Source organism: Grammomys surdaster, unplaced genomic scaffold, assembly GCF_004785775.1.
Source record: "Grammomys surdaster isolate TR1022 unplaced genomic scaffold, NIH_TR_1.0 125982, whole genome shotgun sequence".
NCBI classification, from domain to species: Eukaryota; Metazoa; Chordata; class Mammalia; order Rodentia; family Muridae; genus Grammomys; species Grammomys surdaster.
In genome coordinates this window covers 790,583-812,516 of record NW_021620798.1, presented here as the reverse complement: position 1 = coordinate 812,516, position 21,934 = coordinate 790,583, and the positions used below count along the sequence as shown (strand labels likewise).

Below are 21,934 nucleotides of genomic sequence, written 5' to 3'. Positions count from 1 at the left end.
CCCCTCTGGTTCCTGGTATCCCTCCTTGTTCACCCCGTTGAAAACTAGGCGGGGACGTGGGTGTAATATCCATTCGGAGCGGGGTTGCTCTCAACTCTCAGTGGCTGAGGTCAGAAGCGCTCTGCAGCCAGAGTCCCGAAATCTCTGCAAGTTTCTGGGCTCCCTGTCCTGGGGCTTTTTGGTCCCAGCTAGGGGGCTCTAGTCTTCTAAGCCACCGAGCTGCGTACACTGCGACCCTTCCGGCCGCGTCTGTGTTTTTTACAGGCGGGCTGTTAGTGAGCCAGAGTCCTGCAGTGGCCAGTTGAGGTTGGGGTCACCAACCGGCGAGTCTGGCTTGAGGATGGCGGAAGCAAGGCCCCCTCCAGGAAGGTCCCCTCCAGCAGGGTCTCCTCCCGTAGGGCTCCCTCCAGCAGGATCCCCTCCGGCTCCCGCTCCGGCCCTCGCCTCGCAGTGGCTGGCGTTCAAGCACTTGCCGAGGGCTGCCGCCCAGGCGCCCAAGACTAGGAATCTCCAGCTGAATCCGGACAAGTGTACTTTCGTGCCGTTCACGCAGGCGGTCCCGGTGCAGGTGGACATGGCCATGGCCCTGCATCGCGTTCGGATCGCGGAGAAGTACGGGAAGAACTACCTCTGCTTGCTGCAAGCAGTCTTCCTTGCAGGTGAGTACCATTTCCCTGTGCACTCCCACCCAGTGGCCTGGGACACGGGCTCTCTCCCCTCTTTCCAGCTCCCTCTTTCCCTCCTCAACCTGTTGGGGTGGGGGGTGGGGGTGTCTGGTGCACTTTGTCTTCTCTGGTCTCTTTACACTCATTTCTCTCTCTCTCTCTCTCTCTCTCTCTCTCTCTCTCTCTCTCTCTCTGTCTCTCTCTGTCTCTCTCTCCCTCTCTGTCTCTTTCCTCTCCTTTCCCTGCCCCCATTCACTCCATAATCCACCCCAACCCCCTGCGGTGGCGCTCCTAGCTTAGAGCCACCCAGACTGTGGTCCTCAGTTTCTCAGGCCAGCTGCCACTCTGAGAATGTGTGTGGCTCTCTACTCAGCTCAAGCCCCGCAGGCGGACCTCCAGAAGCCCACCATGCAAGGTGAGACTGTCCCACGTCTCCTCCTCACTTCCCACCCCCATCCACCTAGGTCACTCTTGGTGGAGTTGGGAATGTAGGGGATCTACCTACTCTGCATCCTGTACCCTAGAGCCAAACCTCCCTGAGGATGAGGACGCAGATGCACTTGCCTGCAACACTCCCCGTAATTTTAAAAGCGAGGTTTATTTACTTGTGTGGGTGGTTGCTGTTTGTTTCTTTTACACGTGCTAGGGCCAAGTCAAAAAGGCGCTAGGATTCTGAAAGCCGCGGGCCTGCAGTTGGAGGAGGAGTTTGTACGGAAACTGCGCGGCCAAGGATTTGGGCTTTCTTGCTAGGACCGCCACTTCTTTCCAGTCTGGTCCTATGAGCTTCCTGTCTCTCTTCGGCTCTTGCAACAAAGGCAAAAAGCTCTTTCTTACTTGGAGGGACAAAACCAAAGCTAACAAATCTCTTACTGCTGCCACTGTTTTGGTAAAAGGCTTAAGAGTAGTGCGAAGCGGCGTTTGATGTACACTGTTGAGCTAGTAGGAGTTGCTAGGTTTTGGGCTCGGTGTATATCATGAAGCATGCAGAGGCTCCGAGGATTTACAGTTCCTCTAGTCCAGAAATATCTGCCAGGTGCTGCAGCTGCTGCCCATGTCTTTTGTGCCTCTGTGGTGCTTACCCTGTGGTACTCCTTATAATGGGAACTTGGGAATTAAAAACTAGACCGTGGTGCAGTTTTTCCTTTCTCAAACCAAGTAGCCACGGTGTGTGTTCCAAATTCCACTTCTTGTTCTAAGCTGTCCACGAATTGGAAGGAGGTCACGTCGATGACTTCAGTTAAACCACAGGAAACGCAGGGTTCTGTTTAAAGCTTGGTAACAAAGAACACTTTGGTCTTGAGTATTTTGTTTGGAAGTGGTCAATGTTATTTTCTGTATGTAATAATAAATCATTAAGGGAAGTGTGGGAGTGGGGCACACACTTTTTCAGGGATTAAGGGTAGCTTAAATGGGTTTGGGAGGCTACAAAAAAGGGAAGGCTTCGGTGCACACGTCCTGTGCAGTGAAGGCCAAAGATCAACTCCGTAGAAAAAACACCTAAAAACCGAAACTCTCACGTTGTAGCTCACGTTGGGCTCCAAATAATCCTCAGTGCCGAGGGTGCATGAGTACATCCTCATTTGTCACTACTCCTAACACACAGGCACTCACATGGGCGTGCACGCGCATGTACACACACACACACACACACACACACACACACACACACACTTGTATAGATATGAGAGAATGAGGTTCTGGGGATTGAACCCCAGGACCTGTGCATGGATGCTAGGCAAATGCTCTACCTCTAAGCTACAATCCTAGTGGGGAAATGCCACAGAAGTGAAATCCAAAGGGGTGTCTCTATTGCCAGGTATTTCTTGTCGTTCTAGGTTCATTTTCTTGACCTTTGGAAATTTCTAACATGCTGCCACTATTGCATGGCAATACATCCTAGCTCTTTTTTTTTTTTAAGATTTATTTATTTATTATATATGAATACACTGTAGCTGTTTTCAGACACACCAGAAGAGGGCATCAGATCTCATTACAGATGGTTGTTAGCCACCATGTGGTTGCTGGGATTTGAACTCAGGACCTCTGGAAGTGCAGTCAGTGCTCTTAACCACTGAGCCATCTCTCCAGCCCCTACATCCTAGCTCTTAAATGAGAGCAGTCACTGTATTGTGTTTTAGTAGCGGTGGGGCTAGAGAAGCAGTAGTGGGTGGAGGGATGGGCAGCTATTTGTCTTCAAGTGTTTTTCAGCAGTTATCACCATGTCTCCACAAAGATAATTACATCTGTGGCTGGGACACATCCTATAGGATATTATAACTTTATGTTGTTGAGATGGGCATTTTAAAATCTTGCCCAGGTTGCTTTGGAGCTACTGGCTTAAATGACTGTGCTTCAACCTCTAGAGTAACGGAAACTACAGGCTTGTAACATCATGCACAGCTTGTGCTTTACGTTGCTCTTTTCAACATTCCACTGTTCTCTTTTCTGTGTGTGCATGTGCAACCTGCAAGAATCTGTTTTTCCCTTCCACCATGTGGCTACTCAGGTAACCAAGCTTGCCAGCACGCACTCTTACCTGCTGAGCCAGCTCATGAGCCCTTTTTTGACTTTTTGACATAAGAGTCCCAAGGCTTATCTCAAATTCTGGCTCTTCCTGCCTCTACTTCCCAGGTTTTGGGGTTATAGGTGTGTGATACCATGCATAGTTTATATCTGTAAGTGCAAAAAAGATTTCATATACTTAAAAATTTATTGCCGTGAAGAACTCTTTGAAAGATCATTTATTACATAGTCATTTGTGTGTACACAGTTTCTCTTATGAGGCAGCCCAGGGATGACACACTTTTTCGGGTGGACAAGGGATGGGAATGGAGTGTGGTAGAGGCAGAGAAGGTATTCCAGGCATAGGAAATACATGAGCAAAGACAAAGCAGAAAGAGAGAATATAGTTGGTTTACAGAATTACAGATGATTTTACCAATGATTAGAGCAGGTGGATGTGGTACACCTTCAATCTCAGCACTAGGAAGACAGAGGTAAGTGGATCTCTAAGTTTGAGGCTAGCCTGGTTTATAGAGTCAGTTTCAGGACAGCCATAGTTACATAGAGAAATTCTGTCTTGAAAAACCAAGGGAGCCGGGCAGTGGTGGTGCATACCTTTATCCCAGCACTCAGAAGGCAGAGACTGGCAGGTCTTTGAGTTTGAGGCCAGCCTGATCTACAGAGTGAGTTCTAGGACAGCCAGGGCTACGCCAAAAAAAAAAACCCTGTCTCAAAAAAAAAAAAAAGAAGAAGAAGAACTGGGTGGGGGCTGGGGTTTGGGAGAAAGAAAGACTGAGAATGGAGGCCAGGTGTGGCAGTGCTTGAATTTAATCTCAGTAAGGGGAAGGGAGAAGCAGGGGCCTCTCCAGCCAGGGCCACATAGTGAGAGCCTGTCTCAGGAAAAAAAACTAAAACTAACTAAAGAAACAAAAGGCTGGGGATGGAAGAGGAAGGACAAGTTTGGGTTCAATTTATTCTATCATTTTATTTTAGTGTTCAGAATGGAGCCCAGAGCCTCACATACACTAAGGAAATGCTCTGAGGTATTATTCCCAACCTTGGGATGCAGTATTGAGCTTTTTGTGGAATATTCAGGTTGAACTGACCAAAATCCAGATCCAGGAAGAAGCAGGGAGAAGTAAACCTTATTTCTTCTCTTAACTGAAAATTGTTTTCCCCCTTAAATCTACTTTCCTATGGGCTATCTTGATAGCTCAGCTGGAATAATGAATAGCCACATGTTCATCAGCTTGCCTTTAGTTTTTCCTTCTCACATGCTACCTTACTAAATAAAGAATAGGAAAAATACTTTGTACTCCATGAAGAATATAAACTCCATTAGTTTACTAAAGCCTCACCCAACTAAGAATTTAAGGAGCTGTGGAAACCTATCTGTACACATATTTGCTTTCAACTGCAATGTGGCATCAAGTTTTAGTTCAAATAAAGTATAAATGACAACATTGATTTGCATACATTGCACAATGTTGTAAAATGTATTCAAACGATAATGGATCTTTAATGGGGTTAAACCTTTTCTATTTTGAAACAAAGTTTCATTTAGCTGAGGCTGCCCTGACAAACTCTTATGTAGTTTGGGGATGGCCCTGAACTCATGATCCTCTTACCTCCACCTCCTCAGTGCTGGGATTACATGTGTAAGCCACTGTTCCAGATGTTTTTAATGGGGTTCTATGGATCACATCCAGGGTTTCATTCATACCGGGCAAGTACCTAACCAACTGAATGACATCCTGACCTATCAACCTCATTATATTGACTATTTTCCATGCCAAACTTCTCTGGGAACCTGAGCATCACCACCTGTAGTGCCTGGTTTATTTTGCTTCTCAAACTTTTAACCAGTTTGGATGGAAAAGTTTTCAAAAAGTTTACTTATCTTCTGGACTCCTGAACCTGGAAATAATTGCATCCTTTCCTGATGACTCAAGACTGTCCTTAAGACAGCATCAATTACGTTAATCTGATATATATACAGGGCTCAGAGTGGAGGCTCTTTGTCTCTATGGCAAACAGGCACAGATCTCTCTGCCTTTTAATTTGTAATGTCTGTTTTGTCTAATCTCTTCATATATCCCTTTTCTGTTAGCTGTCATTTCTTTCTGTGGTCAGTCTTTTCTACTGTCTTTTACTGTCTCTGGTTCTAGGCTGCATCCTCCACTGTTCATTTTGATGTGCTGTAAGCTAAGGAACATTGTAACTCAAATCTGCAGAACTATCTGAAAAATATAAATAAATAATGTGGGAAGTCTTCCTTTATTAATGCATATGAACTTTGTGTGTTTGCATATTTGCATATGCACATGTGTGTACCGAAGCCGGATGTTGATTATGGATATCATCCCCAGTAGCTCTCCACCTTGTTTTACTGAATCCCTGAACCTGGAGTCATAGGCTACCCTGGAACTTCCTGAGATTTGCCTGCTTCTGTCTCTGCTGGGATTAAAGGTGCCACCATGTCTGGCCACAGGCAGTGCTCTTAACTGTTAAGCCATCTCCAGCTCCACTCAAAATAAATAAAAATAATAGTAATAAAAGAATTATTTTGGCTCTTCTAGGTCTTTGCTAATCTTCAGAATTTTATTTTTTGTCATTAGCTTGTCAATTTGAGAATAAAAATCTAGTTAGGATTTGCTAGGGATTGCTCAGACTCTATAGGTCAATTGTTTACTTATTTGGAACGTGATCTTATACTAACTATTGTATAGGCTGGCCTGAAACTTATTTTGTGGCCCAAACTGTAAATATTTTTCTGTAATTTTTTTTCATGGTCATCAATTTCTCTTATTTATTGTGTGCTGAGCAGTAGGCTCAGAGCCCAGGGACTGCCAAACATGTGGTCTACCATTAAGCTATCTATGCCTGATATGTAAAGTAACATGGACCTTATATACTGTTTTCCTTATTTTTGTTTTTGTTTTTGAGGAAGAGTCTCAAACTCAGGATCCTTCTGTTATCCTCTCTGAATGCTGGGACCCCAAGTTTGTGCCATTTGTTCTGGCTCAGAGTTCATTTTTAATAAGTTGATGATTCCTTGTAAAGTTTCTAGGTGAACAAGAAAGTTTGCATGCTGCTAGAATATAAGTTTTGATATCTTTGTGGCTGGAGAGTCTGATAGACATTGAGCTGCCTGCCCCTTCAAAATATATTTCAGTTAGGTCAGCATCAGCTCCTGTGTTTACTAGTCAGGAGTACTGCAAGCTTTCTCCTCCTTAGAGTCTTCATTTGCAGTCTTGTGCCAGTTGGTTAATTAGCTGCCACAAGCTATTGAGTATCCAGTGTGTTGACAAGGAAAACCTTAGAGTTATTTTAAAAAAATTCTCTATTAAAAAATGAACCAGTGTGATGAGGTATAGTTATTCTTAGCTTGCTTGATGCCACTTAGAGGGACTGTGCATCTGCTAGGGCATTCTTGAATTTGCATTTGCAAGTCCCATCTTTTGATTTGTCGTTTTGCACTGTTTACAAAAGAGGGTCAGTTTGGCTTCCTTTGTTGTGACCTTGGAAGGACCACTAACAGATATTATGTGTTATCTCACACGCATTATAAACCAAAGGAAACCAGTTTAATTGGATTTGCTGTTGCAGATACTGTGCATTTCAAAATTAGATTTTCTAAACCCAATAAGCAATGAATAGCTACGGAGTACAAGAGCTGGCATTTAGTTACATGGCTACACTAATACTCTGGGTTCTGACTTTAGTGGGCCATCTTGTATACTTTTATAGCTTGTGTTTTAAATAGCTGTCCTCAAAAGATCAGATGTTATAATAAAAATTTTAAAAGAGGTGAATGCGAATACTTAGTATGTGTAGATCATTCAGTTGGCGGCTGTGACCATTATGTTTGTGATTAGCATTACATCTTTAAATTCATGCTCAAGCATGTCTGGGCTCATTTGCACTGTGCGTACTGACAATAATGATTCAGATGAGTTAAAAAAAATAAAAGCAGTGACTGGGCTAAAAAGATTGGTCAGTGTGGTTAAGGGTACTTGCTCTTTCAGAGGAACTATGTTCAATTTCCAGCACCCACATGACTGCTCACAGTGGGCTATAACTTTACTTCTGGGTGATCTGATGGCCTCTTCTGGCTTCCACCAACACTAGGCATATCGTGCACATGGTTCACAGACATACATGCAAGCAAAACATTAATATACATGAAATAATTTAAAAGGTTATTATTGTATATGTGTGGTCATGAGGGCATATGCTGATGGAAATCAGAGGACAACTTTATGATGTCAGATTTCTCCTACTTGCACACAATTTCATATATCATGTTGCAGACTATTCTTTAGGAATATACACTGAGAATGAAAAGAAAAACCATTTAGTACCAACAAGATGGTTCAACAGGTAAAGGAATTCATTGTTGCGTACAAACCTGCAAACAAGGCACATATGTTTAATCCTAGCACTCAAGAATCAAAACTGTAGCACGACACCAGAAGTTTTTTGGCGCATTTCTTTCTATGGAGTTCCAACACATGCAGCTCAACTAAGCAGTGTAAGGCAGACCAATACATGCATTTTGCAAGCAAAGAATCCTTCATCACATGTCCTTTCATGTGCTTGCTTTAGCAGAACATCCTCTCTCCTGTGTCTGCTTCAGCTAAACTTTCCTTCAGGAGTCTGTCTGAGCCTTTCACACCTGTGTCCACTTTAAGGAAACACTCCTTCACGTGTTTGCCCCAGCAAAACAACATCCAACTGACTTTCCCAAGAACCCTTAAGCTTCCCTGTCACAAAAGTGGGTGGATCTCTATGAATCTGAGGTCAGCATGGTCTACATAGTGAGTTCCAGGACAGCCAGGGCTATGCAGAGACACTGTCTAATTAAAAAAAAAATAAAAATAAGTGAATACATACTTCTGTTTTCCTTCCTTAGTACTTTTGTTTTGCTTTGCTTTTGTGGGAGGGGGTAGGGTCTCAGTCTAGCCCAGGCTGACCTAGAAATCACTTTAGAGTGCATACTAGCCTTGATCTTCTGTAAATTCTCCCTCCTCAGCCTTCAAGAGTTCTGAAATAGGAGTCACTGTGTCCAACTTGTTTGTTTTTAAGGCATGCTTTCAGAATTACCCACAGAAAACATTTCTTTCAATAAAAAGTAGCTTTTCCCTGACAATCATTTTGAAGATGATGCAAACACATTTTTGAAAAAAAAAAAAGCTTCTTTAACATAGATTTTTCATTTAGCAGAGTTTTTGTCATCTGTATTTTGATCAAGTTGCAAAAGAGCTTGAGAACTGGAGGAATATGAAAAGCTGGGTGGCAGCTCAGGTTTTGCCCTCATTTAGGTTTTAAGGACCTCTCATTTGAATCACAGTGCTTCAGTTTTGCATGTCACTGCACTAGATGCACACACACATAAATGAGAAGATCAGTGCTGGGGACTACCTTTTCACTTGCAGCCCATGCAAATGTGTCTGGCCCAGGACTGATCTGAAAGCTGGCTGGACCACCTTCAAATCCTCTTGCAGTCTGAGCTGTTTAAAGGACCGTCTCAAGACGGTAGTCCTCAAGGACTAGGCTAGAAACCCCACTTCTTTTTCATTTCTTCTGTGTGATTGCTTTATCAGTTTAGTTCTGGATGTCTTTTTACTCCATGCTCACTCTACAATCAGTACAACTGTAACATTCATCACTCTGGACACGAATTGCCTCTTACTTCTAGATAAAGAGGCACCTGAAGTCCTCAATCTGGGCTGATGCCTAACTGACTTCTGTAGTTGGATCTGGTTTTCATCTTTGAACACATGATGTATTAGAGTGCCTGATGGATACATGAAACAACAACAAAATTGTGTTGAAAGATGGATGCAGCCCATTCTTCTATTGCCTGATTTGTTCCTTCTATTCCTCAATTTTCTCTAGGATTCTAATGTAAGGGTCCATGATTCTCCATTCCAGACTCAAATAGTGTGTAAACTCAAAGAGTGTTTTATTCTGTAGAAGTCCAGCATGCTAGGGTCTCCCATTATCAAGATAGAGAGACAACCAAGTGAGCTCGCAGGACTGATTTAAAGCACATTAGGGGATTCCAGTGTAGGTGTCCTTTATCTTGCTCTAACACTGGGGACTTTCCATTACTGGGGGCTGGGGGCTGGGGGCTGGGGGCTGGGGGCTGGAAACTGTTGCTGAGGAAATCTGGAAACTGCTGCTGACCCATTGTCCTTGCCTCAGGCCAGGTGGCTGGGCAGAGTCTGAGGTCTGGACTTGCCTAGAGTTACCCAGTTCTTGGAAACAGAGATTTAGGCCTCATCTCCTAAACTGCCGATTTGAAGCCTGTTATGGTATGGAGTCAGCCTAGCCTTCTCGCTACTTAATCCCTGATTCATTCCTTCAAAACACAAATAAAGGCTGAGTATCTGAAGGTCTTGTATCCCTCCTTCCCTAATTTGGAAGTATTTTCTAATTATATGTTGTGTATATCTTGGAATGTTGGTACAGTTATGGCAGTTACATAGCATGTACATTTGTTTTGATATGATGCATGAATTTTTATTTCCATTTCTTTAAAGACAAGCTCTCAGTATCTCAGGCTGGCCTGGAACTCATTGTAGCCCAGAATGGCCCCAGATGTGTGACAGTCTTCCTTCAGCTTGTCTCCTCCTCTCAAATATGGCTGAAATTAAAGGGGTGCATCCAGTTAGAAGCTGATTGATTAGCTTGAAGGCCAGCTCAGAATTTCTTTGATCCTTTAGTTGTCACATTTAATGATTTCCTTCCTATTTATATTGTTTATATTATGTAACCAATATTGATTCTTAATTTGGATTTCTTTAACTCTACTTCATACTTTCTTGTAGTGATTTCTGAAATAATTTTGTCTTTCATAATTCATGTTTTGTGATAAATGTAAAGTAATGTGGTCAAAGCCAAATCCAACCCTAGCACACATCTATATGATAATATTTTATATATAGATACTGGTTAATGCCAGATTTTAAAAAATACTGTTTAGTGCTAGAGAGATGGTTCAGTGGTTGACAGTCCTTACTGCTCTTCTAGAGGACCTGAGTTCAACTTCCCTCACCCACATCTGAGCCCGTAACTACCTGTGACTCTAGCTCCAGAGGATCCTAACATCCTTTTCTGGCTTCCAGGGACACCTACACACATCCCTTCCCAGCCCCCATACTTATCTGCATGGATCTGAGTACAGCAGAGTATCATGAGGAATCATTTTGTTGACTTAATTTTCTTTCCTCTTTTTCTCTTTTCATCTTTTTCTTTAGTGCCAGTCATATTTGGTCCTATCCTGGGTCTCTGGGCTGTCCAGCCTCTGGTTCCTGGCCATCCATGTAGTGCCACGGGGTGGGCTCTTGTGGGCATAAATTAGATCAGTTATAGGTTGGCCCCTCCCACAAGTTCTGCACCACCATTGCCTCAGCAAGTCTTATAGGAAGGACAGACTGTAGGTGGAAGGTTTTATGGCTGGGTTGTTGTTCCAGTCCCACCTTTCATGCTCATAGAAGATGGGTGTTTTGTGTTCTAGATTCCAGGCAGCTTCCATTGCACTAGATTCCTACCCCAAAATGCACGCCAATTCCATAATTTCTCCCAATTTCAGTTATTTCTCCCATTATTTTCTCCCCCCTCTCCACCCGTCTGGTCCTTTCTGTTCACCTGCCTCAAGTTGGCATGAGAAATCCATTCCATTTCTCCTTCCCAGGGAAATCCATGTGCTCCCCCTTGAGCCCTCCTTGTTACCTTACCTCTCTGTGTCTATAGATTGTAGCTTGGTTATCCTTTAATTTACAGCTAATATCCATGTATAAGTGAGTACATACCATGTTTGTCTTTCTGGGGCTGAGTCACCTGACTCAGGATATTTTCTAGTTCCATCCATTTGCTTGCCAATTTCATGATATTTTGTTTTTAATATCTGAGTAATATGTGCGAATGTATCAGATTTTCTTTATCCATTCTTTATTTGAGGGACATCTAGGTTATTTTCAGTTTCTGGCTATTATGATTCAAGCTGCTATGAACATAGTTGAGCAGGTGTCCTTGTGATATGATGGAGTATCCTTTGAGTGCCTTAGGAGTAGTGTAGCTGGGTCTTGAGGTAGATTGATTCTCAGTTTCCTGAGGAACCACCATATTGATTTCCATAGTGCTTGTTCTAGTTTACATTCTGATCAGCAATGGAGAAGTACATATTTTATTTTTAAAGGCAAAGTCTCTCTTTGTAACTAAGGCTGGCTTTGAACTTAGGATTCTCTGGCCTCAGCCTTCTATTTGCTGTGATTATAAGAACATACTTTTTTGTTACTCTTTTTTTTAGTAAAGTAAGGAGCTATATGTTCCCATGCAGAGTGGAGCCAAAGAGAAATTCACTAGATGTTTGCTGAATTGCAATAGATTAGAAAGAGGCTCCAATATATGTTAGCAAAAGAAGGATTTAGCATGAATCTTGGTAGAAAAATATGTGAGGTTTTCACACTATACCTTTTACTGAAGAACAATATAGTACATTATTCTACTGTAGCCTAGTAAGAATTTATTTTCTGATGATTTCAGAATTGCCCTTTTATTGGTTCTCCCTTCTGAATCATAACATTTTCCAGGGAGCATATCCATCATTTGAATGTCCTATGTCATTGCTGTTTACAGGTGCTATGGCATATCTTTCTTTCAGACTGAAAGGAAAAAATTACCTGTGTAGAAACTCATCCATCTTATATAAAAACCTGGGATTCACAACACTAGCCATAGGAAACTTTCAGAGAGGTGATTGGTAAAAGGAAGCAGTGCTGTTTAGGTTCAGACTACAGTGGCTAGGGAGACTGCTTAGTGGTTAAGAGCCCTGGCTGCTCTTACAGAGTACCATGTCAGAGGGCTCACAGCCATTTTTAGCTCTAGGCCCAGGGAATCTGACGCCACTTCTGACCTCTGTGGGCTTTTGTATGCATGTGGTGCACATACATATACTCAGATACACAAATATGCATGAAATAAAAATAAATATCGAATAAAAGAATTTCAGACTGCAAAAACAAAAAAATATTTATAAATGTCCTTGCTGTGGTTTGGGAAGAATGGAGGCTGTCAAGTTGTATCTAGTTAGTAATTTCATGAGAGCTATTTGACTGTGTTTTTCTTAGTATATATGTCACATGCTCTATCTGAAGGGTAGCTGATATTCTACAGCTTTTTCTGAATCTATGCTAGATTCTGCTTCAGATTGAGACAGTGACTGCATCTTGTGGTTCTTTAATAGGAGATTTTTGATTGAATGTGCATATGCCTGCTCATTTCCTTCAACTCGTTTCTTTATCTTAAAACCAGGCTTTAGGCACTGGAGAGATGGCTTAGTGGTTAAGAGGACTGGCTGTTCTTCCAGAGGACCTGGGTTCAATTCCCAGCCCTCAAATGGTACTTCACAACCATTTGTAATTGTAGTCTCAGGTGATCTGATGCCCTCTTCGGGCCTTCATGTACACCAGGCATATTTGAGGTATATAGACATACATACAGAAAAATATAAACATAAAAAAATTAATAACAATAATGAAAAGAGGAGGCTTTTAATAGCAACTTTGGAGGTTTGTTTTGAAGACCAGAAAAGTTAATTTAAACACCTTGTGCAGTGCCTGGAGCTTCAAGATGATAGTGTCATTAACCATTTATCCCATTTATTCTATTTGGTTCCTAGGTGGCAGTGGGTTGGTTGCTATAATCTTCCTGGCTGACATTTTCTATTCTGTTTGTATATGTGCTTTGCTTTTGCTGTCAGTTTATTTTTTAGGAAATCATGAGAATGAAAGCATTTTCTTTTTAAAGATGTTTATTTGTCATGACCCTTTGATGTGGGCTAAGTGACATGTGTGTTCAGTAGATTCAGAACCAGATTTCTTCAATCATATATGAACAGGATTCCCAGATGGAGCACAAATGGACGCAAAAGAGTGTCAATATAAAATAAAAGCCCCAGGGCTGGAAATTATGGCTATTAAATCTTGGGATCTGAAATAAAAATGCTTTTTATAAAATGAGAAAGCTTGTACATACCAATTACTTACTTTAAAAAAATGATCATTTTCTCTATAGGAGCCATTACTGAACTCGGTAGAACTAAAATCTCTGGAATGGCAATCTATACTCCTATTACCGAGACACACATTCAGAAATAAGACCCCCAAGAGCATTGATTCTAGTCCGGATACATGCTTGAGTGTCCTCTGTAGCAATTCAACACAGAGGTGTTTTGTCTTTGAAAACTGCAAATAATAAGATTATGTGACTGGTTTCTCTACCATGAAAGGCAGCCATGTTGCCTGTAGATATAGTTCTACTATCTTGAACAAAGTACCTCTGCATAATACTCTTTCTGTTGACCTTTTGTCCTCGAGGGGAAACACCCAAACAGACAATCAAACAACCACAAGCATTCTTGATCAGATAGCTAAGGGCGCATTGTACACATAGCCAGTACATAAGCAGTTATGCATATTTGTTAGGAAATATGTAATATGTGTAATCTTAAAAGTTTCATAAATTTGATTCTTTACTTTTTTCTAGAACATCTGTTCAAAATGGCGTAGGATGGTATTTTGGCCCATAGTAATTCTCAATCTATGTTTACTTTAAAACACAGAAAAAAGTTAGGGGAGGCAACACACACCTCTAATTCCAGCAGTTGGGAGGCAGAGGCAGGCAGATCTCTGAGTTCAATCAAGGCTAGCCTCATCTGCAGAGTGAGTGCCAAGATAGCCGTGGCTACACAGAGAAATCCTGTCTTGAAAAACAAAAATAAGAACATCAATGCCTCCCTCCACACGAGAGAGAGAGAGAAAGAGAGAGAGAGAGAGAGAGAGAGAGAGAGAGAGAGAGAGAGAGAGAGCCCCCTGAGGTTGCACAGTCCTAACATTTCAACATTTGGGAGGTTTGGGAGGTAGGGACAAGAAGATAATATATTTAAGGCCAGCCTGGGTTACATAGTGAGTTTGAGACTAGCCTAGGCTACAGAAGAGCCCATCTTAAATTAGAATGACTATGAAATATATCTTTATGAGGAATAACACCTACCATGTAACAAGGAGATGCACAATTTGAGTTTCTGCAAGTGACACAATGAAAACAGCATCTGATTAAATGGATGTATCCTCCTTTTCTATGTAGTTCCAAATATACTCATTTCTGTACCTTGTAGCATAAAAAAAGTTGAATTCTAACCTTATTTCCTCATTTGAGATAAAACAATTAGTGATTGTTTTCAACTTTATGATCAAGAAATAGGGGTTGGAGAAGTGGCTCAGTGGTTAAGAACTCTTGCTGCTCTTGCAGAGGACTTGGTTTACTTCCTAGTACCCATATAGTAGTTCACAACCACCTATAACTCCAGTTACACAGGATCAGATGCCCTCTTCTGGCTTCTGCAGGTACTATGTGCATATGGTGCACATATGTGTAGGTAAAACACTCATGCATGTTAAAAAAATAAAAGACTAAGAGCCTAATGCTTCTTATAATATGTGAGTGAACAGCAAGAGATTTTCTCACCTTTTGTTTTTAGTTTGTCTTTGATTGTGTGTATAAGGCTTTTCAGCAGAGAAGATTTCCTATTTTTCATTATATGTATCTCTGTGCATGCATGTACATGCCAGAGCAATGCCCACAAGGTCTCAGAGGCTTGGATCCCTTGGAGCTGAAGTTACAGGCAGTCAAGAGCTGGAAACCAAACTTAAAGTCATTTGCCAGAGCACTACATGCTTAACCACTGAGCTACTTCTCTAGCTCCCAACCAGGCCTTTTGGGGATTGCCTTATAGTTCAAGGAAGGACAATGTGTATCTTTTATTTATCTGTAATGGAGCAGCTTGGCCAGCTTCCTGTCAAAGGTATCTTTGTTCAGCAAGGAAGATGATGTGACTTTGGTCTACCATTGTGATCAAGATTCTAATTTTTTTTCTTTTTTGAACCAAGGTCTCATGCAGCCAAGGGTAACCTCCAACTTGATGTACTCAAGTATGACCTCAAATTTTTTCTGTCCTCTTACATCTTCCACCTGAGTGCTGGGTGGGATTACAAATATATGCCAAGATTCATGGTTTATGTGTTGCTGGGGATGGATCCTTGGGCTGCAAGCATGCTACCAACTGAACTGCATCATCAACCTTTTTATTTCTTAGACGTTGAAACTATAGAGTTTAAGGAGTCTGCAAGAGAAATATGAATCATACTCATTTTCACTTTCATATCACAGGAGGAAATTCATGTGGAAATGAAAGAGCTTCAGAGTCAAAACAGGCTGCAACTCACCCTGATTGCTTTCTCTGAAGCTAAGAATCTAGTGTTCTCCGCTTCCTTGTTTTCAGCAACAGTCTCACCTTGTTCTCTGTGGATGCTCAGTGTTAGCCATCTGTCTTCTGTTGCCTTTCTTTGTTAGTTTCCTCTCTCTTTAGTTCATTGTTATTCTAGGAATCTATTTATTAAAGAGGTAGCATCTCTTTTAACCCCCCTTTCATCCCTTGTCATTAGTGTGGCAATGTTATTTTAGTGAGATGGTTGTAGGAGGCATTTCATGTCTCAAAAAATCAAAAGTATATTTTCCCTAAATATGTGATTTTTTTATGGTGTCAGCACTCCTAGAATGTAGGTACCTTAGAAAGTCTCTGCTGTATTAATGAGGGGAAAGGTACCTGAGTAATTCCAGAGCAACTCTGTGCAGAGAGAGCAAATGAAACCTTGCTCTTCTTATTGTCAGTCCACAGTCTTCTGCTTTATGCACACGGATGTCTGAATTATGGAGTGATAATTTTTATAGTTCTGCAAGATTCTGAATGATACAGGAATAATTAGCCTGCAATGTATTATTTCCAGTTTGCTGTCTGACATAATATTTATCAATTTATTTTAATAAATGTTCTTGCTATTCAAATAAGTAGAGAAATCATTTTTTTTCAAATAGGGATGTCTCTATGTTCTAATGTTTGTTTTAAGACAAGGTATCTCTATGCAGCACTGACCAGGCTGGCTTTGAACTCAGAGACCCACCTGCCTCTACCTCCCATGTGCTGGGATAATGGGCATGTGTCATCACACCTGCTTCTAGTACTCTTTTATTTAAACCCTAGGCTATTACTACTTTTGGAAGCATATGAGAACAGAGAAAAGTCTAGTCTTTTTTTTTCTGTGATCCTTCTATCATATCTCTGTCTCTAAAAATGTCAATGTGTGACACACTTTTGACTGTTATAAACAATGTTTTATATTTGAGGCACCATAGTGTTAAAGAAATGATTTCATATGCTAATGTGTATGCTTTGGTTTGGGATATACCAGGAATCTAAACATATGCAAATCTATATGTATATATACATATATATGTTAATTATAAGACAATTTTAAGAATTAATTTTTATGTTCTGACCACATGTTTTTGTGTTTACTTTGTGTGTGGTTCATGTGTCAGAAAAGAACTTGCAACTTACAGGGAACAGAGACCAAACTCAGGTTGTCATACCATTTTGTGAGCTTCTAATTATATCTGTAGTGAGTTGTATTTATGAAAATAAATGAACCAGTTAACTACTCTACGTTTCTAAGTGAGTAAATATGATATTCTGCAGCTGTGTCTTAATATTTTCGAGAAGGTTTGTTCCTGATAAAGCACATCTATAGAAGACAATTTCAGGAGCACTAGGAAGAATGTGTCATCAGCCTGACACCACCAAATAGGAGGGCTTTGAAGGTACTTTGTATCAGAGAACAAGTGCAAAATATGGCTTCAATAAGAGATGTAAAACCACAGGCATTAAAACAGCAGTCCAAAATACCCTAGTTCAATGACCTATTTTCTTTTAAAAAGTTATACTTGCTCATGGACTAGAGGCAGATAATGGACTTTTTAGTTTTGATCCCTGTAGTGTTTGGTAGATTTGAACCTTGCAAGCTATCATTTAAGATCTAGGGCAACTAAAACATGAAATAATGCAAGGATAGTGACTTAAAATACCACTGTTCATTAGGTTGTTCCTGTATGTGAGCTGTTTCACATTACAATAGCATTAGGTAGGTCTTACGATGTCCAGGTTACAGATGAGGAAACTGAGCCTCAATGATTCTATGTGACGTGTATGTCCATGTTTCTACAGCTACTAAGTGCAGTAAACTGGATTTGAGTCCAGGTCTGTCTAATTCAGAAACATGTGATGAGCCATTGTACCACAAATCTTACTAACTTAGGGATAATAATATCTACCGTGGGATGTTTTAAGAACCCAACAAGATTTTTATAAAAACCCTCAATGTGCTTTGTAATTAATTGCTGACAAAGTTCCGTGAAATGAAAATCACCATGAGAAGTGGAAGACAATATGCTACTGTGTGTGTGACTACTCTTCAAAGAAACTGGGGCTCTTCCTACCTTGTTCTTAGTTTTATGATGAGTGAGAGTAGGTTTTGTTAGTTTGTTTGTTTTAGACATAGGTTTTGAAAAGTGGGTCATTCGTTCTATATACCCAGTGATGTCATAAAAAGCATGACTAATTCCCCCTCTAGGTGAGGACAGAAAGAGAAGACTGTGCTTGAGGTGTCTATACACACAGATCTGTTAAGGGCTCCAGAATTCTTTTGGGCAGAGTGAGGATCTCTGTATGGTTCTAGCTACACTTTTGACATTGATGTTGTTTCTTCTCTTGTTTATTACAGAAACTGGGCTGCTCCTCCAGTTAAAGGACATCAATCATTTCCTAATGCAAGACATTGCCTTCCTGTCTGGTAAGCAACCTTTATCATGTACTTAAGGGCAGATAAATGTATAAAGTGGTCAGCAGAGTTCATTTGAGACTTATATAAATAGCTTGCTATCCATATCCATATATACACATATATAAACACACATACATTAGTTTATAAAATGTTTTAATAATCATTTATATATTGTGGATCTAGTTACTAAGCAAGAAGACACTAAGAAAAATTAAGTACTTTTTGACAGTTTTAATATGTAATTAAGAGCAACCTTAATACTCTTGTGCATTTGTCTTTAGACACCCACAATGTGTGTGAGGGAGAACATACGTATCTTAGAAGGATGTTGGCTAGATTTTTTTTTGTTTATTCATAAATAGTTTCATTATGTCACCACGGCAGGTCTGGAACTTGCTCTGCAAACAAGGTTGGTCTCAGTCTCACGGAGAACCATCTGTCTCTGCCTCCCAAGTGCTGGAATTAAAGTTTTATTCCACCATACCCACCCCTTTTTCTTTTTATACTTACTATTTTTATGTGTATGGGTGTTTTGCTCTACATATATGTCTGTATGCCATATGCATGAGGTGCCTGCTCAGGAAGGCATCAGATCCCCTGGAACTGGACCTGCAGATGATTTTCCATCTTATGTATGTGATTTTCCATGTTTCTGGTGCTCCTAGAATGTAGGTACCTGCCATACTGGTACTGAAAAGCAGCCTAGGATCTTCTACGAGAGCTGACAGTGCTCTTTTAATGCTGTGCTGTCTTCTCTCCAGGTCCTAATCCTTTTTCTTAATAATGGTGCCCTGACGTAAAGCATAAGAATAGGGTGATGTTGGAGCTGAGACTGGGTTCAGCTCGTACCCAGTACTGAAAAAAAGAAACAAAGAAAGAAAAGGAAAGAGTGATGCAAGTGAGATGACCCCCAAGGCATAAAGCAGGGGAAGACAGATTAACTCTGATACTGTATGGAATCCCAAAGTGCCCTGGGACACAGACGGACAGGCAGGCAGGCAGGCAGACACATGCACACACACACACACACACACACACACACACACACACACACACACCCCGGATTTCGTAGTTTATGGGTGGAATATATCACCAACAGATATAGGAAATTCCTATTCTGTCATAGTAAAGTTAGCTGAGCGTTTTGCTTTCAAGATTGCTAGTGTTTCCCAGCTGCTGGTTGATTTCTCATGTTTCAAGTACTTTTGCTTTACTTCAGTATTCCACTACTGAGCTACACTTCCAGTCCTCTGTGTTATGTAAATTGTGGTCTGAATAGAACCATCTTCAGGGCAGGCTGTCTCCATCCACACCCTTCTTACCCTTTGGCTTCAGCATTTTCGCGGTAGTTTTTTTTTTTTTAAATGTTTCTGGTGACACTTTCTTTTGATGAAAAATTTTCTAATGGACAAACATGATTAATGTCCCTACCTCCCAATTTAGAATTTAAAGATTATACAATACATGTAAGTGCTCAGTGGTAATTAACTTAATAGATTCAAATTTAGTAGATTAGTCAGTCAGTGATAATTGGCCCTTGTGGAGAGAGAGAGAGAGAGAGAGAGAGAGAGAGAGAGAGAGAGAGAGAAAGGACTGTTTTGGGTGAGGCAAGTTCTCTCTACCATCACTTTTACTACAGAAGTTTTGTAGCTCTAGTATTAGGTACACAAGTTAGGTTGGCAACTTCAACATTATCTAATGAACTTGAAAAGTACTTATTTTACTTTTAAGAAATTATGTTTGTTTGTGCACATGAGTGCAGGTGCCTGCAGAGGCCAGAAGAGGGTGTAGGAACCCCTGGACCTGAAGTTTCAGGTGCTTGTGAGCCACGTGACACTAGTGCTGGGAACTGAACTTGGTCAGTCTCTCTGCCAGAGCTCTGTCACCTGTGAAACCAGCTCCCCATTCCCTCAAATGTACTTTGACAAAAAAAATTATTTTAGACCTACTTTTATGTATGGATGTTTTGTCTGTGTGTATGTATGTTCACCATGTGCATACTTGGTACCTGTGGAGGGAAGAAGAGGATATTAAATCCCCTGTAACAGGAGGTATAGATGGTTGTGACCTATCACGTGGGTGCTAGGATTTCAATCTGGGTCCTCTGCAAGAACATTAAGTGCTTTTAACTGCTGAGCCATTTCTCCAGCCCTTGAATTTTTTCTTTCTCCCCACCCCACCCCCTTTTTTGGTCCTTTCTGAGACAGGGTCTCACTGTGCACCTCTGCCGGTCCTGGAACTCACTATGAAGAACAGGCTGGCCTCAAACTCAGACATCTGCCAGCTTCTGCCTCCCAAGTACTGGGATTAAAGGCATGCACCAGTATACCCAGATCTCCTGAAATCTTTTTTGTATATCTAGTCATATTCCTGGTTCTGAAGTCTAGTTTGCTTAATATTAGGCAGTAGGATAGAGTAGATTTCTGCCTTTCTCCACTTTCCTGGCTCTAGCACATGCTCCTATATTTATTTGGATTCTGGATGTTCTGTCTCCATACTTCATGCTTTTATGGAAAGTACTTTGCTATCTAAGCCATTGCTTCAGCCCTGCTTTTTGAATTTTTAATTCTAACATTTAGATCATTTATTCTGTATATATTTCCTTTCCTGCTTCCCTTGACTTCTTGTGTTCAGCTTTTTGAAGTTTTCCACTGTCAGTTTCTCATTTGGTTCTGTAATCTTCTTTGAAAGTCCAGCTTGACAGACAGGTTATCTGTTTCTTCAGCCATATTTATTATGTGTATCACATGAAAATTTCTTCTTACTTTCTTATTCATTTTTCCTCTTTGCTTTTCTTTCCTTCCTTTCTCTCTCTCTCTCTCTCTCTCTCTCTCTCTCTCTCCCTCCCTCCCTCCCTCCCTCCCTCCCTCCTCCCCCCCTCTCTCTTTCTTTTTCTTCTTTTTTAGGAACTACTGTGCAAGATTTTACTTGTTGTTTTGGTTTATATGGAAATTGTAATTCTCATAAAACTCTTAGTTACCCCAGACAGTCCTCTAGTTATCCTGTTTAGATATGAAAATACTCACTATGTTTTGTCACACAAATTGCTAATTTGGTTGATTTGGTTTATTTTAGGTGGTCGGGGAAGGGACAATGCTTGGATCATTACATTTCCAGAAAACTGTAACTTCAGATGCATACCAGAGGAAGTAATTGCAAAAGTACTCAATTACTTGACATCTATTGCAAGGTATGTAGTATTCCACTACATTCTAAAATTTTGTTTTATATCAAATATCCACTTGAAGGTTAAACACGGAACTTGCTTGTTAATGTAGTTATTGTTATAGTGAATAATAAGTTCACCTAAAGTAAATAAATATAAGAAAAGAGGATGCTGACAGCTACTTGTATTATGAATATAAAAATATACTGTAAAATATACTAAGGAGAAAATATATAGATATACTAAGAATGTAAACAGATATAGCACTTTTTAACTGCTGGCCCTCACAAAGTGTGACAGTCATATATAAAAGGATGCCTTTACTACCCAAGAGTAAAGAAAGCCATTTTTCGTTTCGTCCAAAGATTACATATAAAGACTTTAATAGCAGTAGTGTTGGGAGCTACTGGGCAGGATAATTTGATAATAAAATCGGTTGGCATTACTGTGTGTTAAAGTGAAACATGTAGAAGCCTTTAGAGGAGCTGAAAGAATTTCTCAACAGTAATGATGCAAGCACAACCAGTAGGACCATTTGTAAGATTCCAGCATCCACGTAGTAGGACCATTTATAAGAGTCCAGCATCCATATAGTAAACCAGGGATCTCCCATACACCAGTAATTGCAGCAATGAGAATCTAGCTTTTTGGTTTCTAGCTTAGCTAAGAAAATTTGAGCTCCAAGTTTAAGAAAAAGACCTCATCTCAAAAGAATATGTAGAAAAATGTAGAAAAATGACAGAGGAGGATACCTAATGCCCACTTACACACACACTCACACATATACTCACTCACACTCACACACACACACACATATATATGTATACATACATATATATACATATATATATATATAT

The 21,934-nt window shown here is 40.7% G+C and overlaps 1 protein-coding gene across 1 annotated transcript in view; it reads left to right on the top strand.

Moving 5' to 3' along the window:
• Positions 1 to 340: 340 nt before the first annotated feature.
• Positions 341 to 21,934, top strand: part of Mcf2 (MCF.2 cell line derived transforming sequence) — a 99,774-nt gene continuing 78,180 nt past the window's right edge. Inside the window, exons 1-3 of the mRNA XM_028754133.1 lie at positions 341 to 659; positions 17,852 to 17,920; positions 20,987 to 21,101. Coding sequence (XP_028609966.1) covers positions 341 to 659; positions 17,852 to 17,920; positions 20,987 to 21,101 — 503 coding nt within the window. The remainder of the gene's footprint in view (positions 660 to 17,851; positions 17,921 to 20,986; positions 21,102 to 21,934) is intronic.